At 57.3% G+C, this 16147-nt stretch overlaps 6 protein-coding genes across 6 annotated transcripts; 3 read left to right on the top strand and 3 right to left on the bottom strand.

The window, feature by feature from the left end:
* Nucleotides 1-228: 228 nt before the first annotated feature.
* Nucleotides 229-423, top strand: UV8b_06842 (uncharacterized protein; the record flags this gene model as incomplete). The annotated part of the gene is made up of 1 exon (XM_043144339.1): nt 229-423. The coding sequence occupies one exon, from the start codon at nt 229-231 to the stop codon at nt 421-423; it is 195 nt and encodes a 64-aa protein (XP_043000274.1).
* A 766-nt stretch (nt 424-1189) lies between these two features.
* Nucleotides 1190-3562, top strand: UV8b_06841 (uncharacterized protein; the record flags this gene model as incomplete). Its single annotated transcript, XM_043144338.1, has 7 exons — nt 1190-1206; nt 1565-1577; nt 1686-1739; nt 1922-1969; nt 2334-2488; nt 2581-3125; nt 3222-3562. The coding sequence occupies 7 exons, from the start codon at nt 1190-1192 to the stop codon at nt 3560-3562; spliced, it is 1173 nt and encodes a 390-aa protein (XP_043000273.1).
* A 1205-nt stretch (nt 3563-4767) lies between these two features.
* On the bottom strand, nt 4768-6720 carry UV8b_06840 (uncharacterized protein; the record flags this gene model as incomplete). The annotated part of the gene is made up of 2 exons (XM_043144337.1): nt 4768-5589; nt 5710-6720. The coding sequence occupies 2 exons, from the start codon at nt 6718-6720 to the stop codon at nt 4768-4770; spliced, it is 1833 nt and encodes a 610-aa protein (XP_043000272.1).
* Nucleotides 6721-7514: 794 nt separating this feature from the next.
* Nucleotides 7515-8047, top strand: UV8b_06839 (uncharacterized protein; the record flags this gene model as incomplete). Its single annotated transcript, XM_043144336.1, has 2 exons — nt 7515-7793; nt 7913-8047. 2 exons carry the CDS (start codon nt 7515-7517, stop codon nt 8045-8047), a joined length of 414 nt encoding a protein of 137 aa, XP_043000271.1.
* A 629-nt stretch (nt 8048-8676) lies between these two features.
* UV8b_06838 (uncharacterized protein) lies at nt 8677-10402 on the bottom strand (the record flags this gene model as incomplete). The annotated part of the gene is made up of 4 exons (XM_043144335.1): nt 8677-8957; nt 9110-9175; nt 9522-9887; nt 9988-10402. 4 exons carry the CDS (start codon nt 10400-10402, stop codon nt 8677-8679), a joined length of 1128 nt encoding a protein of 375 aa, XP_043000270.1.
* A 3870-nt stretch (nt 10403-14272) lies between these two features.
* Nucleotides 14273-15541, bottom strand: UV8b_06837 (uncharacterized protein; the record flags this gene model as incomplete). The annotated part of the gene is made up of 4 exons (XM_043144334.1): nt 14273-14497; nt 14633-15035; nt 15136-15352; nt 15523-15541. The coding sequence occupies 4 exons, from the start codon at nt 15539-15541 to the stop codon at nt 14273-14275; spliced, it is 864 nt and encodes a 287-aa protein (XP_043000269.1).
* Nucleotides 15542-16147: the final 606 nt, after the last annotated feature.

Below are 16147 nucleotides of genomic sequence, written 5' to 3'. Positions count from 1 at the left end.
TGAAAGCAGAGATAAGGGGGGGGCATCACCATGACCCCCATTCCTTGCTCACCAACAGCCATGGCTCGTGGTAAGGCTCAAGTGGCGGATACCCCTGTAGTGCATAAGTTTAGGCACCATCCTGGAGCCGGTGCATTTGGGGGGGGGGGGGGGCAATCCCGCCAGCAGGTAGGTACTCTGCACATCCGAGGTCGCATAGCCCCCTGATGTCGAGCATGAGCATGAACCATGGGCTTCCATGGCATGGCCACAATGTCTTCTTCCGTGTCGCTCGGACCCATCATTGCTACGTCAACGCAGCGTCCGAACCATGGATCGGCGGCTCTGCAGCCGGGGCTTTGGCTCTCTGTTGAAGGAGGCGACGATGAGAGGGCGTGGCATCACCGTGGATTGGTAGGGATGGTGGATGGCGTGTCTGTCTGACTGTCCTTTTTCTTCTTTTTTTTTTTTTTTGGTCTTCTCCTTCTGGCCTGGTTGCTGGATACCTAGGCAAAGGCGAGTTGGACGTGAGATTGGGGACAAATGGCGCACTAGCCCGAGATGGGGGGAAGCATGTGATCCATGGGCAAGAGGTGACAGAATCATGCAACCCAGGAACAAAGCAGCATTGTGTTGCTTGAAGCAAGTCCAAGCGAGCCCTGGTGTCATCTCTTGATCTGCCTGGGTAAGGGGGTGAATCTGAGATCCGTCGAGGCATGAGAACTGCCTGCCAGACTGCCAGAGGGCCAGACTGGAGCCAACAAAGTCGACGACGGCCCGCCTGGCTGCTGTGCCACTGCCACCAGCAGCCACCAGCTGCCACCAACCTCTCACTCATCTTAACAGCCAAAGCCGAAAGCCAAAAGCCGAAAGCCGAAAGCCGAAATTCCTCCGCGCCGCTGACCTGCCCCGCTCTGGGTTCTGGGCGGCTTCCCGCGGGGAAGCGGGTCACGGGGAAGCGGGTCGCGGGTCGCGGGTCGCGGGTCGCGGGTCGCGGGCGGATCGTGAGCCCAGCAGGGCTCGTCTATACAAGCTTCCAGCTTCATTGGAAATGCCTTGCATGGCCCGGCCTTTTCATTGGGACGAGAAGAGGGCAGCGCCCCACTTGGCCCGCCGGCGTTGAGGGGCTAGCCGGTCGCCTGCGTGGACTTGCTCTTCTACTGCTCAGGGATGCCGAACTCCATGCGAGAAGCGTCGATGCTGAAATGGCATGTTTGCTTGTTTATGGTTCGTCGACAAGTCGGTGTGACGGACAGGATTGATGCCCAGGCATGACCTGCATCAAGCAGAGAAGAGCAGAGGGCAGAGCAGAGGGCAGAGCAGAGGGCAGAGCAGGGCAGAGCAGAGGGCAGAGCAGGGCAGAGCAGGGCAGAGCAGAGGGCAGAGCAGGGCAGAGCAGAGCAGAGCAAACCACGGACATGACGATCCAAGGGCGTCAGCATAAATACCCAGCCCGCCTCCCCGCCGGTTCTGGGACTGGGACGGATTCCATGACAAACGGATTCCTGCTCCTGCCGCCCTTCTAGCCCGGTTTGGGGAATCCAGCCTCGCCGTACACATTCAAAGCCTGCTCTGACACGTAAAGGAGCCACGACGACGTCTGTTTCCCCCCCCCCCTTCTGGCCCTCCTCGACCATCTATCTGCTTTGTTGCTTCTCTTGTTCTTTCAAAAGGCCACGCCACGACTCACGACTTGCTTCGGCTAGGCATCCCAAGCTTGCTTCAACTGGTTTCCCTGCAGCAAACGCTTTGCCGCAATGGTATGTACCATTGTTTCCGGCCCCCCCCCCCCCTTTGCACCCTGTCACCCTGTTGTTGTGTGCGTCGCGCCAGTTTGGCGTCAACCGTGCTGTTGCTCACAGCTGCCCGGTTCCCGACAACAACGAAACAAGCCTTGCTGCGTTGCAAAGGCAACGCGCTGACACAGCTGCTGGTGAAACAGGTCAAAGTTCTCCTCGTTCTCTACGACGGCGGCCAGCATGCCAAGGACGTAAGTGACCCCGTTTTGCAGTTTTTTTTCTTTTTTTTTTTTTCTTTTTTTTTCTTGCCATAAGATGATGCTGCGCTGGTAACTTTGTTTCTTTCGTTTTCCCCCGCACAGGAAGCGGGGAAACCTTGTTGCGCTGGGGCCAATTGCCCCCCCCCCACCAACCAACCAACCAACCAACCAACCAACCAACCAACCAACAACCGACGGGTCACACAGAAGCGCGGGGAAGCTCAAGGGGAACCTTTGCTCCCCCCCCGTCCTCCCCCCCATGATTCCGGTCCATATCATCACCATCATCACCATCATCATCATTTGTGCAGCGCTAACCCCGATTCCCGTCTGGGCCTTGTTCCACAACTTGAAGGTGCCCGAGCTGCTCGGCACGACGGAGAACGAGCTCGGGCTGCGCAAATGGCTCCAGGACCAGGGCCACACCCTCGTCACCACCTCGGACAAGGAGGGCGCGGATTCCAAGTTTGACCAAGAACTCGTCGATGCCGAAATCATCATCACCACCCCGTGAGGCAAAAGACGCAAAACCCCTGGGGACACGCCGACGTGCCGGCCTCGTTCCTTTGCCCCTTCCCCCCGCTCGCTAACGGATCGTGCAGCTTCCACCCCGGCTACCTGACGGCCGAGCGCCTGGCCAAAGCCCGCAAGCTCAAGCTGGCCGTCACCGCCGGCATCGGCTCCGACCACGTCGACCTCGACGCGGCCAACAAGACCAACGGCGGCGTCACCGTCGCCGAGGTCACCGGCAGCAACGTCGTGTCGGTGGCCGAGCACGTCGTCATGACCATCCTCGTGCTGGTGCGCAACTTTGTCCCCGCGCACGAGCAGGTTGAGCGCGGCGACTGGGACGTCGCCGCCGTCGCCAAGCAGGAGTACGACCTGGAGAACAAGGTGGTCGGCACCGTCGCCGTCGGCCGCATCGGCGAGCGCGTCCTGCGCCGCCTCAAGGCCTTTGACTGCAAGGAGCTGCTGTACTACGACTACCAGCCGCTCAGCCCGGAAAAGGAGCGCGAGATCGGCTGCAGGCGCGTCGACAACCTCGAAGACATGCTCGAGGCCTGCGACGTCGTCACCATCAACTGCCCGCTGCACGAGCAGACCAAGGGCCTGTTCAACAAGGACCTCATTGCCAAGATGAAGAAAGGTGAGCCATGCACACCGATGACCCGATGACGACGGGCCTGAAGCGGGAAAGCAGCTAGCTCACACCGGGGCAACCCCAAAAAAAAAAAAAAAAAAGGCTCGTATCTCGTCAACACCGCTCGCGGCGCCATTGTCGTCAAGGAAGACGTCGCCGCGGCGCTCGAGTCTGGCCATCTGGCCGGCTACGGCGGCGACGTCTGGTTCCCCCAGCCCGCCGAGCGCAATCACCCCCTGCGCACGGCCAAGAATCCGTTTGGCGGCGGCAACGCCATGGTCCCCCACATGTCCGGGACGTCCCTGGACGCCCAGAAGCGCTACGCCGACGGCGTCAAGTCGATCCTGGCCAGCTACCTCTCCGGCAAGCACGACTACCGTCCCGAGGACCTCATCGTCCACCAGGGCGACTATGCCACCAAGGCGTACGGCAAGCGAGGTTGACCGAGGGGGGGGGGGGGGGGCAGGACCGAAATATGGGAATCCAGGAGTCCAGGGATCCCCACCCAGAGTTTTCTAGTACATAGGAAAAGAGTTTTGCAGTGCACCTGCCGCGAATTGTGTATCCGAGCGACCTAGCACAGCCTGTTTGATCACGCGGCGCGGCCCCGTTTGCTGTTTCATCCATCCCGACTCTTTTTTGTGCTTGCTTGCTCCCATGTTTCATTCATTCATTCATTCATTCGTCCAGACGCTTTTCGACCTCGTTTCATCCCATTCCCGCCTTCATCGCCCAGGCTTGCTCGGCAGGTTCCGACCACTCATACGATCGTACCCTTTGCCTCGACCGAGTCCCATCACCACCCACCCAGTTCTGTGCAGCACCACTTGCCAACCCCGTGTTTAATCCATCTGTACACAGACTTGCTCTAAGCGGTGATTTAGTTATCCTCCGTCGCTTGCACCCTTGACGGATAATAAATAAACTCTCCATTCGTGCAGGCTCACTTGCCGTGTTTCCCACCGCCATCATCACCACTCTCAGGCTTCCCCTCACAGCGCCTTCTCTTCTCCCTCGTGATGCATACGCACTTACTCACGACATGCAGCCACTGCCACTCCCGCAGACGCACTCGACCCTCCTCCACTCCCCACCCTTTGTCCCGTCCCCCCCGCCCCGCCGACCGTGCTTCATGCCAGCACGACCTGCTCCGCCCCGTCGCCCCTCGTCCCCGGAAAGCATCGCATCACCTAGCAGGGAGGTTCGGCACATTCGCCTCAGCAAGTAGGTGCAGGCGCGCAGCTTTGGAATGGGTTTCAATAATGTTGTACTACCTTATTTTGGTAGTTTTTAGACCCGCCTCTTGATCGCCCGCGCCCATGTTGGTTTCCCAGAGCCAGCCGGCGTTGTTTCTTTTCTTTCGCTCACTATAATAAAAACAGAAATATGATGGAAAAAAAAAAAAAAAAAAAGAAAGGCAAAGACGCTCGTTTGTCCAAGAATCACACGCCGGCCATGATTCGGGATTAAATGCCCGCCCATCTCTTGCGCAGCCGTGAAACCAACCTCCCGACACCCACCTCACCTAACGACCCGGTGTACGCCGACAGGATGCCTCACGTCGCTTTCCCCACTTGGTTCCCCTTGTTCTTCGTCTTCAACAACATCTTCTTCTTCTTCTTCTTCTTCATCATCATCATCCCCATCATCATCTTCGCCAGAACCGCCACCACGGCCTGCGCTGGCCGTCGTCGCCGACACTCCTCCGCAGCCCGTCCCTTTGGCGGATGCGCCAAAAGTAGACGGGGATGCCGGCAATGACAAAGCCAACCACGGCGAGGGTCTGGACCGGCCGCGCAAAGACGGCCCTGCTCAGCAGAAACAGGCTGACGCAGCAAAAGATGATGGGCGTCGTAATCCACGTCTTGTACGGCCGCTCGAGCCCGGGTTCCCTGACGCGCAGGACGATGAGCCCCAGGACCGCGCAAAAGTAAAACGTGTATCCCGCGACGCCGTAAAAGGTGACGAGCGTGCCAAACTCGCCGACGACGCAGTACGCTGCGGTAATGACGCCGTTCAGGACCAAGGCGTAGATGGGCGTGAAGAACAGACCCATTTCCCCGTCCCCCAGGAGGCGGTGCGCCGTCCGGGACAGCCAGCCGCGCGTGCGTTGCGTTGACAAGCTCGAGTCGCCGTTGCCGACGCCGATTCTGCCGAATACCTCTGGGAGGTAGCCCTCTTTGCCGGCGGCATAGACCAGCCGGCCGGTCGTGAAGGTGGATGACGTGAGAGACCCGAGGCAGCTTGCGCTGACCATGAGAGCAATCGTGACTGATCCGACCGGGCCAAACACCTTGGAGCCAAACATGACGGCCACCGTGTTGGAGCCATTCACCTCTTCCACCGGCAGAACCAGGAAGTAGGCCACATTCGCCAGCACGTAGCTCGTTATCACGAGCGGCAAGGCGGTGTGGATGACTCGTGGGAGGTCCCTGCCGGGGCTGCGAAACTCCCCCACGACATAGTTTGTCTATTTGGTTTTTTTTTCCCCTCCCGAAATCATCAATGAACGGAAACTTTATTTATAAAGAAATGAAAAAAAAAATAAAAAAAAACCCCCCCGGGATGTGAAGGGATCTGCGGAACTTACGTTTTCCCACCCATCGTATGCCCAGAGGCCGCCGTATAGAGCTACTGCCCAGCTCGAGAGGTCCAACGAGGTGTCGCTGAACCAATCCTTGGCCCTCCAGGCCACGTCCTTTTCGCCCTTGAAAGTATGCCCCGTAGCGGCGACAACGATGCCAACCACGGTGACGAAGAGCAGAGCGGCAAACTTGAAAAACATGAGAAGGTCGTTGATGCGCGTGGCCATGCGCGTGGAGATGCAGCTGAACAACGTCACGGCGAATATGCCCACCAAAGCCACCGACTTGTTGACCCACGGGTTGACGTGCTCGGCCTGGGCTCCGATGATGGCGCGCACAAAGTATTCGCCCATGATGATGGCAATGATGGCAGAGCTTCCCGGCTTGAGCACCAGAACGGCCGTCCAGGTAAACAGGAATCCCGCAAGCTCCACGAAAATCTTGGCAAGGTAGACTTGCGCACCTCCGTTGAGCGGTATGGCACCTCCCAGCTCGGCATATGACGCCGCTCCCGTCCAGGCCAAGGCTCCGGCCACTACCCACACGACCAAGGCCGCGCCCGGAGACCCAACCTTGGCGCTGATCTGACTAGGCGAGGAAAATATGCCTGAGCCGATCATGAGGCCGATGACCAACGACAGGCCGTTCAGGTAGGTCAAGGTCTTGCGTTTCTCCAACGATCCGCCTCCCAGCGCACCGCCGCCTGGTCGTGCCCCCGAGGTTGACGCTCCGATGGGCGCATATCCTCCATCTCCCGTGGTTGAGCTCAGAGGAAACAGAGTCGCGGCAAAGTCGAAGGTTGACGAGCCAGAGTGCGACCGTCCTAGCCCACCGGCGGCAGGGTTGCCGCCGTCCAGGGGGTCCTCTTCCTCTACTAGTGACAGTCGTCGTGATGATGAGATGCTCGGCCGAGATGATACTTCTGATGCGGCGCCCTCGTTGAGCATACTCGAGCTGACCAGCGATGCCAGCTCCAGGGAGTCTCGCGACTGCGATTGCACAGAATAAGAAGGCATCGAAGGAGTCTCCCTCGGAGGGGTAGCAATGCTTGATACGGACGGGTGGGTGGTGGGTTGCGACTGACGACGGACCCAAGCCTCTACTCTCGGACGAACGATGCAGCTGTAGGGGGGATCAGCAACGAATCATATCGGCGAGGCCAAACTCGAGGAGAGAATCTGTCGCTCGTGCAACGCGGAAGGCGGTGGGCCAGGAAGCTTCAAACTCGTCGTGGTTGTTGCCGTCGTGGGACAGGGGTTGTTGAGGGTGGGCCGTTGCAAAGCGAGACGCCGATGCGGCTGCGGAGTAGATGATGGAAAAGATGGAGTAGGAAAAGGCAAGCTTGTAGCAACGAAACGATATGCTGATAGTGTCTATGTCTATGGCCAAGAAAATCAATCTCTGGAAAAGGGATGTGGTGTGTTGTGTTGATGGTATGTATGTAATAGGAGGCACAGGCAGGACGAAAAAAAAAGCCCGCCTGGCCGAGTCAGGTTAGGCATGCATTGCACGGTTGGACAGTGGCCTGGGCCACTGGACGCTAGAGGTGCCCCCGCCTGCCCCGCCTGCCAGGGAAACGGCGCCTGCCCCTTGCTGCTTCCTCTTCCGCGCTCCAAGGCTCCAACGGGCCCAGCAAAATGCGTGCGTGATTGGCCAATCAACCACCAGCATCAACCACCAATCAACGCCCGCCGCCCTGCCCCTCTGACCTCATCCACCCCGACCCCGACCCCGACCTCGACCCCGACCTCGACCCCAAAAACGTCCCCAGTCCCCGTCCCCAACTCTCATTCAAAGCCAGCCGGCCACCATGCCGTCGGACGACTACACAGCCGCCGCGGGCGGCGCTCTCAAGATCAAAGGCGCCAAAATCCACAAGAAGCAGAAGCAGAAGCAGAAGCAGAAGCAGAAGCAGAAGCACAAGGAAAAGACGACCAGCAAAGCGACCCTCGAGAAGGGCTTGTCCGCGGCCCAAGAGGCCGTTGTCGCCAAGAGCAGCCCCTCGTCAGAGCATGGCGCCGAGGAAACCAACGCGCCTGTGCTAAAGACCGAGGCGGAGAGACGATACGAACTGGTCAGGAAGAAGCGCGTGAGTGGCCACGGTCCGATGCCCGTCTCGGTTGTCTTTTTTTTTTTTTTTTTTTTTCCCTTCCCGTCTTTTCTTTTGTCCCTTGGCTGCGTGGCGCTTACACTTTTGCGCATCTGCAGCTTCAGAAACTGGCGGAATCGTCTAGCGCGCGGCCGGAACTGCTCAAGACGCACAAGGAACGGGTGGAGGAACTCAACACTTACCTGTCGAAACTGAGCGAGCACCACGACATGCCAAAGATTGGACCGGGTTAATCAATGTTGGCCAACACGTCCGGCAACACGTCCGGCAGCACGTCCGGCAACACGTCCGCGGAATCAATCAACAACCTCTTCGAGGAAACTGCAGGCCGGCAACGATAACCGGTCTGTCGTTTTGCAGCGGGCTTCTACTTGTACTTTATGGAAAGTGTGCTTGGAACGGCGTCACCACTTTTCCCCCTGCCTCTGGTCATCGAATTGCATTTTCGAGTCGAAACGTTTCCGATGCTCAAGCACGCTATCTCATTATGTACTCCCATGTGTGCTCCCACATTGTACACGGGGAGCCCTTCCACCCACAGCCACCGGCCAAACATTGTATATCTTGATGCCGAATAGCCAATCCCAATGACACTATTATCTCTAACCAGTCTAGCCCTATTATTCTCCCTGGTGCATGTTCTATATCCCTGCCAAACGCTCGGCGCGACATAGCTGCGCTATTATTTTCATCTTTTGCAAAATAACCAAAATAACCTTAAAGATAGTCGTGAATCGTTAAATGAGAGAATGACTGAAATCCGAAGCACTAAAAGGAACACACATCGCCCTGCTATGCTAAAACAATCATCTTCCCAAATCAATGGCAAAACGAGATCCGGCTATTTCCGGATGCCTCGTGTTTAGATCAGCAGCAAGCCGAGAGCAGCGGCTGCAGCGCAAAGGGAAAGAGTCCAGTGGTCGTTACACTTGGGAGCTGCATTCTGGAGTTTGGGTTGAGAGGTCGAGGTGGCTTTTCCGGTTGGCTGAATAGCAACCCACGAAGTCGACGTGATGGTCAGGGTGCCACCGTCAGGCAGCGTGGTCGTCAGCGTCTGCGCCACCGGACTAGATGTGGCCACCAGTCCAGTAGTAATGGTGCTTTGGATTTTTGGGGAGCTGGGTGCCGGCTTCGAGGACGTGGCTGTTTTCCCAGTCAGTCAGCAATGGATCTTTCGTGCTCTTTCAAACATGAGAGGGTTTTCATGAATGCTTTCAAGCTGGGGTTTCATGGCAGCTTTGCGCATAAAAGGACACACAGCAAGTGTGATGAAAAAATAGAGTGGGAAAACGCACCAGTTGATTTAGAGGATGTGGGAGAGGCAAATGATGCTGAGGAACTCAAGGTTGTGGATAAAGTTGCTGTAAATGACGTTAGGCATTGAGCAAAAGACACGTGTGGTGCATGATTTGGAGGGTCGCGTTGTAACCAGTGTCAATGCTCAGCGCCGAGTCCGACGTGATGCAGATGTGTGGGATGGTGAGGCACAGAAAGGCGAGATGGATGTTTGAGGTGGGGATTTTATGGCTGGATGAAAAGGGATGGGATAGATCTTGAACTAAACATAGTTTGGGAAATACAAGGGAGAACAAGTCTTATTTGCAGTCCGAAAAGCACTTTGCGGATGGGTATTCAAGGCAAGGGTAGCAAGAGATTGCAAAGGGGATGTCATGGTCAAGCAGTGAATCATGCGAGGACAACACATACTAGAAATAGGTGCAGAGGAAGCAAGGCCGGTGGAGGAGGACGGCTGTTCGGTGGTTGACCTAGTGGAAGAGGACGGTTGTGCTAGACTTGAGGAAGAAGATTCAGAGACAGTCTCTTGTCTCGTCGAAGACGTACCAGGGGAAGAAGATGTTCCAGAGTCTCGAGAGGTTGTTTGCGTGATGGCGACGAGTGAGCTGCTTGAAGGCATCGCATCGCTTGAAGTGGCGAGGGGATTCGTTGTTGTGGGCAGTGAGGTGGCCGGCAGCGCACTCGGAGTGCTCGTGCTACTAGGGACAAGGACGAGACTTGACGAGGACGGAGGGGGGTCGTTGCTGGTTGTTGAAGGCGTCGCCGCCACGGAGGTTTCTACAAAGGAGCTTGTTGTGAGCATCTTGGGGAAGCGCCAGTGGCACAAAATGGGCCGAGACCAGACTGCAGATGAGATGCATGGATGCGAACAACTTACGAGCCGAGGAAGCAGAAGCCACTGGTGCAATGGACGTGGATTGCTGGGGTTCGGCTGTGGACGACGGAGCAGTTGAGTTGTTTAACGAGGCTTGATCGCGCTTTGCATGGAGCGATCGAGCGGATATGAAGTGAAGATCGCCGCGGCCGGGAGCCCAGCTCAGGCATTTCGAAAAAGAAGTGTCCTGGGCCAGAGCAAGTCCCAGGCCGGCGAGCAGGCACATGATGAATATCATGACGCCTCGCTTGAGGGGAGACATTTTCCCGGACGGCAGGGTCTCCAATTGGCGGGGTCCTGGGGACGACTGTTCTTCGTCTTGTCCGGACGAGACAAACGGTATCTTTTCCTCTTCCCGAGTGCTCAGCAGTCCTGCTTCCAGGCCAACGTAGCTGCTATTGTCGTGATTCGTGGGCATGGCTGGGGGTTGCTGGGAGGCGACGTTGTTTTGTAGAAAGGAGGACTGAAGGACTGAATCGAGCAGTGGGACCGGGGAGGGACTGCGATGGTCGGGCAAGGCTTGTGCTTGGAGATTGCCAAGAATGGAGAAAGAGAAAGAGTAAGAGAGGGGGTAGAGAGAGAGAGAGACGGAGGAGGGGAGTAGAAGTGATTGGATGCCTGATCAGACATGTATTTCGACAAGAGATAAGAGCGCCTCCTGCAGGGCCGAGACAGGCTGTGTCGGCGGAGATGCTGCGTGGAATCTTGTACCGATGCCCGAGAGATGGAAAGATGGTACTCGGTAGGTACTGGCTATACGAGCGTACTGGGTCTCGGTACGTGGTACGGAGTAAGTGAAGTTGGTAAGTGGTGAGTGAAAGTCGAAACGTATTGCGTGTGCGCTTGTGGGAATCCGCAAAAGGGGCGACACGAGAGTTCAAGCCGGATTGAACAAGCCCAGCTTGCTGCGCCTGTGCTGCGCCTGTGCTGTGCTGGGCGGGCCGGGGGGTGTGTGTGATGTGTGATGTGATGATGGGGGCACTGGGCAGGCAGGCTGGCCAGCTCTGCGTCAGCCAAAAACCGATGCGATGGGATGCGGCGGGTTCCAGAATCTCGGGTTTGGCCGATCAGCAAGAGAAAGAAGGGCAGGGAAAAAGACGCATCGTCTCCGAAGTCCGTCTCCGTAGGCCAAATCGCACGAAGCAAAATTTTTGTCCATTTTGTCCCCGAGGCAGCACGGCTAAAAAAAGGACGGCCCACTGCTTGGCAAATGGCAAAGAGGAGCCCGATCCCGGCTGCAGACAGACAGACATCCTTGACAACGTGGATGGGCCTGCGGAGCTGTCAGACAGTCAGTCAGTCAGTCAGACAGATGGATAATCAATCAGTCAATTGTGGCGCGGGCGGAGACGGGCAAGCGAATTCGTATCTCGTGTTGCACACCAGCCTCCTGGTTGTTCCGTTCCGGATGCAGAATCGAACAGCCCCCAAGGGGGTCTCCGTCCAGCAGGTCAAGCGGCGCACCAGACCGACCAGACGTCAATATTTTCTAGCAGGCATTGACCCCCCCGTGACGACAATGGGCGGCGAGCGGCGGGCGGCGGGCGGCGGGCGGCGGGCGGCAGAAACTCGAGTCAATTTCTGCGACTCGACTGGGACAGGGCCATCGAGACGGGGGGGGGCGTGCGCCGACCGCGCAAGGAAAGGAAGGCATGGCTGTCGTGTGCAGCAAAAGACTCGACTCGACCTCGAACTCGAACTGACGAATACATACGACGGAGGCGCGAGGCAGCAGGGACCCCCCCCAGCATGTAGTAAGCCGGCCCGTCAGGAGTTATGGCGGATGAAAATCCCGAGTCATGCAACATGAAACAGACGCCTTTGGGACGTTTATGGCGCGCCACGCGGACGCTTGGCGGCGCTGCGCAAAGCATGGAAGTGGACGATAACACACTGACACGTATGGGATACGCAGCGCCGAGCACCCAAGGGGGCGAGTTTTCTTGTTTGCTGTCAACTTGCTTCTTTTGACAACGACCATTACATTACCGTCGGGACGCATGAATTGAACTGGGGGGGCTGAGTGAGACATGGTGACGGGGAAGGCGGAGCCCAGCCCAGCGACTTGGGGTTTGGCGGAGGAAGCCTTGCTGCCTTGCTGCCTTGCCTGGCCTTGGCTGCCTCGCCGTACGCCGTTGTCTGGTTGCGGCGTTGCCGTTACCGTCAATCGACGGTTGACTCCTGCCAGGCGCCAGGTGCCAGGCGCTAGGCGCTAGGCTAGGCTAGCTAGGCTAGCCTCAACTCCACTCGTTGAAAACAGCTTCGCCTCACGCTTGGATGGCAAGCCTCGTCTGATGAAGCTTCCGACATTAGCTAGCTACCTACATAGTACTCCGTAGAAGCAGAATTCATCCGTCATTCGACCTTGCCCAGGTGGGGCCCGTGGGGGCCGCGGATCGGGCTGTATGTAGCCTGCACCTCGACACTGGTTGGTCCTCTGCAGAAGCGAAGCGCGGCAATGGCTGGCAGATGCTGGAGCCAGTTAGGAGCTGAAATCAATATCTCCTGCCCATCAGCCCGAGCCGCCGCTCGAGCCGCCCATAGGCGCCAGTTGCATGTGCATGGGCTGTTGCCATGACGGACGACCGTGTTGCATCAGCTTGCAGACTAAGTAGGTACCTAGGTACCTAGGTAGGTAGGTACAGGTGGTAGGTACATAGGCACTGATTGTAAGTGACATCACTGTTGCCAGAGAGTGGACCCGCACGACGACAGGTGCGCACAGCGTACACCCACCTACCGACCCACGTGCCGAGTCCCGACCTACCAAAAGCTCGTATTTCCCAGACACGAATCATCGTCGACTCCCAGTCTTGGACGAAAGCCACTCATGGCCATTACTCCCATCCCAAGCCCACGACTCTTTGCCAACCACCAGTCCATGCGGTAATGGCACAAGGAATGGAGTAGCATCGTCTTTGACAACAACCAAGGGGTCATGTGCCATGTATTCGTCGGCACCCCTCGCCGGCACCGACAGCAGAATCACTACCACGCACTCGTACAGTCTTTGTTTTCTGCAATCCCGGGAAAAACGCGAAAACGCTGCGCAGCAAGAGACGCCGCAAGGCCGTGTCGATGAACAAGTTTTACGCACTCGCTCCCACGCAGCCAACGGCCCCGGCCCTTCCTCCGTTTCGACCTGACCCGACGGGGTGTTGTTTGTTGGCACGGCATTGCGCTGCGGAGCCCAGCATCAAGAATCGAATCGAGTCGCTTGCTGCTCTGCAGTCCGTGCCTCTGCCCGGCACTCCAGTCGCTGGCTATGCCTGGGGCTGCGCAATCACGGACGACGGCAGAGCTTGTCGGCAAAGGGCCGGTGAGCGGCTGCGGGTGCAGTTGGCAGCTGAGATGGCGCTGTGAGAGGGTCAAAAGTGTAGTACGGCATGGTGCCATCGAGGATTGACCGTGGACGGTGTTGAGACCGGGGGTTTGCCATGCCCAGAGGAACATGGAGAATGGACCGCAAAAGGCAATGAAAAAAGAGACCAAGAAGAGGAAGAAGAGTAAGAAGAGGAAGAGGAAGAGAAAGAGAAAGAAGAGGAAGAAGAGGAAAAGGGAGAGGAAGAAAATATGCGTTACATTGACATGGCGCATGCGCGCAGCAACACGGCAGCATCCGCATCTTCCAAGCCAGGCTGTTCATAGTCGCTGCCAGGGAGGGCCCCTCGCCGCGTTTACAATCACACCACACCTGCGGCATCATCCGCCGCCGTGGCCAAGACTGGAAGAACGAGGCTCGCTCTTGCTTCCTGTCGAGGCGCCTCTTGTCGCATTCGACCCCGTGCGGCGTCGCATCAGCCGGAGAAAAGGCTCCCATCCCGTAGCCGCCAAGGCAACAGGTTCATGCCGGCCCATCTCGGCACATGCTAATATTGGCCGTTGATATGCTTGCGCTGGATAAGTGAGATGTGACAACAGACGCGGTTGGCAGAATTAAGTGGCAGGTTGATTTTTCTCTCGTCTCCAAATCGTGAAGAGGACGAACATGGGACAAATCATGAATCATCCGAAACGCCAATCCAAACATCACGTCGTTGATGCTGCTACAACAGATACCCCAAGACATCTCGTGACAAACTGCGCGTAAAAAAACCCGATAGTTAGCCCGCCAAGATATCGTCCGTACCGTGAAATCCCGCCTTTACCAACGACAGTCCATCGTGGGTGCCTGCAGCGCCTTGCCCGACGGAGGAATCTCTCCTCTTATGCATCCTTTTCATATCACACATCCTTATCCGTCGCATCCCTGGCTTGTTGACCCCGGCCTGCTGGGTTCCGGCATCGTTTACTCGTTGAGAAGGGGAGCGCGCTCGGCATCGGCGGGAGGAGACCGTCGCCAGAGGTGGTCCCTGCCGGTCCAGGCCGGTACGGCAATCCCGACAGTGGCAAGGAAGAGGATGGACATGATGACAAAGGCAAAGATCCACTGCAGGGCAATGACCTGGCGCTGGAACTGGGCGACCCCAATGGCGGCGGAGAGAATGCTGAGCGCGAAGCCCATGGTGTAGTCCTGCCAAGGCGCGGCCGAGATTAGATTCGTTTCCTGAGAGTGCCCTTGCCAACCGAGTTTTTTTCTTCCCATTTATTTTACTTGTTCCTCCTCTATTTCAATAGCAAAGTACTGAAGGATGGGGAAACTACTCACCTTGAAAGTCACGATGAAGAACAGGCCGTAAGCCAGAATGGACCAGATAAAGATGTTCCCAAAAATGCGGGCCACCAGGCTGTGATGATGCGTCACCATGATGGCGCCGTTCCAGTAGATGGCCACAAAGGTCCACGCCAGCGGCCCAGACGCCACCGGGGCATGGATGAAGCGCGGCGACGTGTTATGGCGAAAGTACAGAATGGACAGGTTGATAAAGTTGGCAATGAGGATGATCTCGGCCCAGACAAAATGCGAGCGGACAAAGAGCATGACAAAGGCAAAGTGGAAGAGGTTGTTGAGTATGAAATGGCTGCCGACGCTGGCTGCCCAGTTGACGACTTCCGGCTTGCGCGAGAAGAGGTGGGTGATGTACCCGAACTGGAGGATGAAGAGCCCGACCCTGTTCTCCCAGCGTGTTGCGGTCAGCGACGGACGGGATCCGTGGGTCGTGGGGGTAGAGGAAGTGTCCATCAAGGGGGAAGGAAGGGGGGGGGACTAACCAGTAGACATCGCCGAGGATAGGGTTCATGGTGAAGGCGGTTCGGTACAGGGCGTTCTGGTCCCAGATGCGGCGGCGGATGGTGAAGCCGTCCTTGGGCTCGTGGAGGACATAGTAAACGGACACGATGACGGAGAGGAGCCAGGTCAGGAGGGTCAGGAGCCTGTAGGTCAAGATGGAGCCGCCGCTGTAGGACTCGCGGCGACCGAAGGGATTCCCTGGGCCGGGTCAGCATTTGATTTCGTTTCGAGCATAAAAGGGGTAGCAGGAGGGCGAGGAAGTAGAAAACAGAGACGACGACCAAAAAAAAAAAAAAAAAAAAAGGCCCCGCAGCGGTAATGAATCCAGCCCTCGAGACCTCACTCCATCCAAGACTGAAAAGACTTACAGGCATCGAGGTTGGCCATGATGATGACGTCGTCAAGGCCAGTCGCACAGGCAACGTCACGACACAAGAGCCGAGCTCAAAGACGACCCAAGCCGTAAAAACCACAGACCCGTTCGTTCTCACTGTCTGTCCCGTCCCAACTCCGAAGGACGTAGCTCGAAGAAAAACGTAAAAAGATGGGCAAAAAAAAAAAGGAAACGACAGCCCAAGTCTTGTCGAGATGTGGTCAGACCGACGCGTGACGAGGCAAGCAAAACACCGGCGCGGGTCAGAGCTTTTATTTGGTAGCCAAGGCGCTGGGGACAAGAAGCGGAGGGAGGGAGATGTTACGGGGGAAAAAAAAATAGCCCGCAGAAGGGGGGAGGGGGCGACGACGACGACGGGGGAAAAGGGAGGGGGGGCTTATAGTTAAAGCCCAAGCTCACGGTGGCCCCCTCGAGCTTTTTGGCCCCCGAGTGAATCGGGGGAGAACCATCGGGGCAACGCGGGACGACAGGTGAAGCTGGTTTGAGGGGGCTTGAACAACGCACGCAAGCAAGCAAGGTTGGATGGATGTGGCCAGGCCCATCGCCCGGGCGTCGATGGGCTGGAAAGGCTGAAGCGGGGGGTACGAGGGGTGGGGGGC

Source organism: Ustilaginoidea virens, chromosome 5 (assembly GCF_000687475.1).
Source record: "Ustilaginoidea virens chromosome 5, complete sequence".
Taxonomy (NCBI): Eukaryota; Fungi; Ascomycota; class Sordariomycetes; order Hypocreales; family Clavicipitaceae; genus Ustilaginoidea; species Ustilaginoidea virens.
Note: the sequence above shows the minus strand (reverse complement) of the source record. Positions and strands in the feature narration are given on the sequence as shown.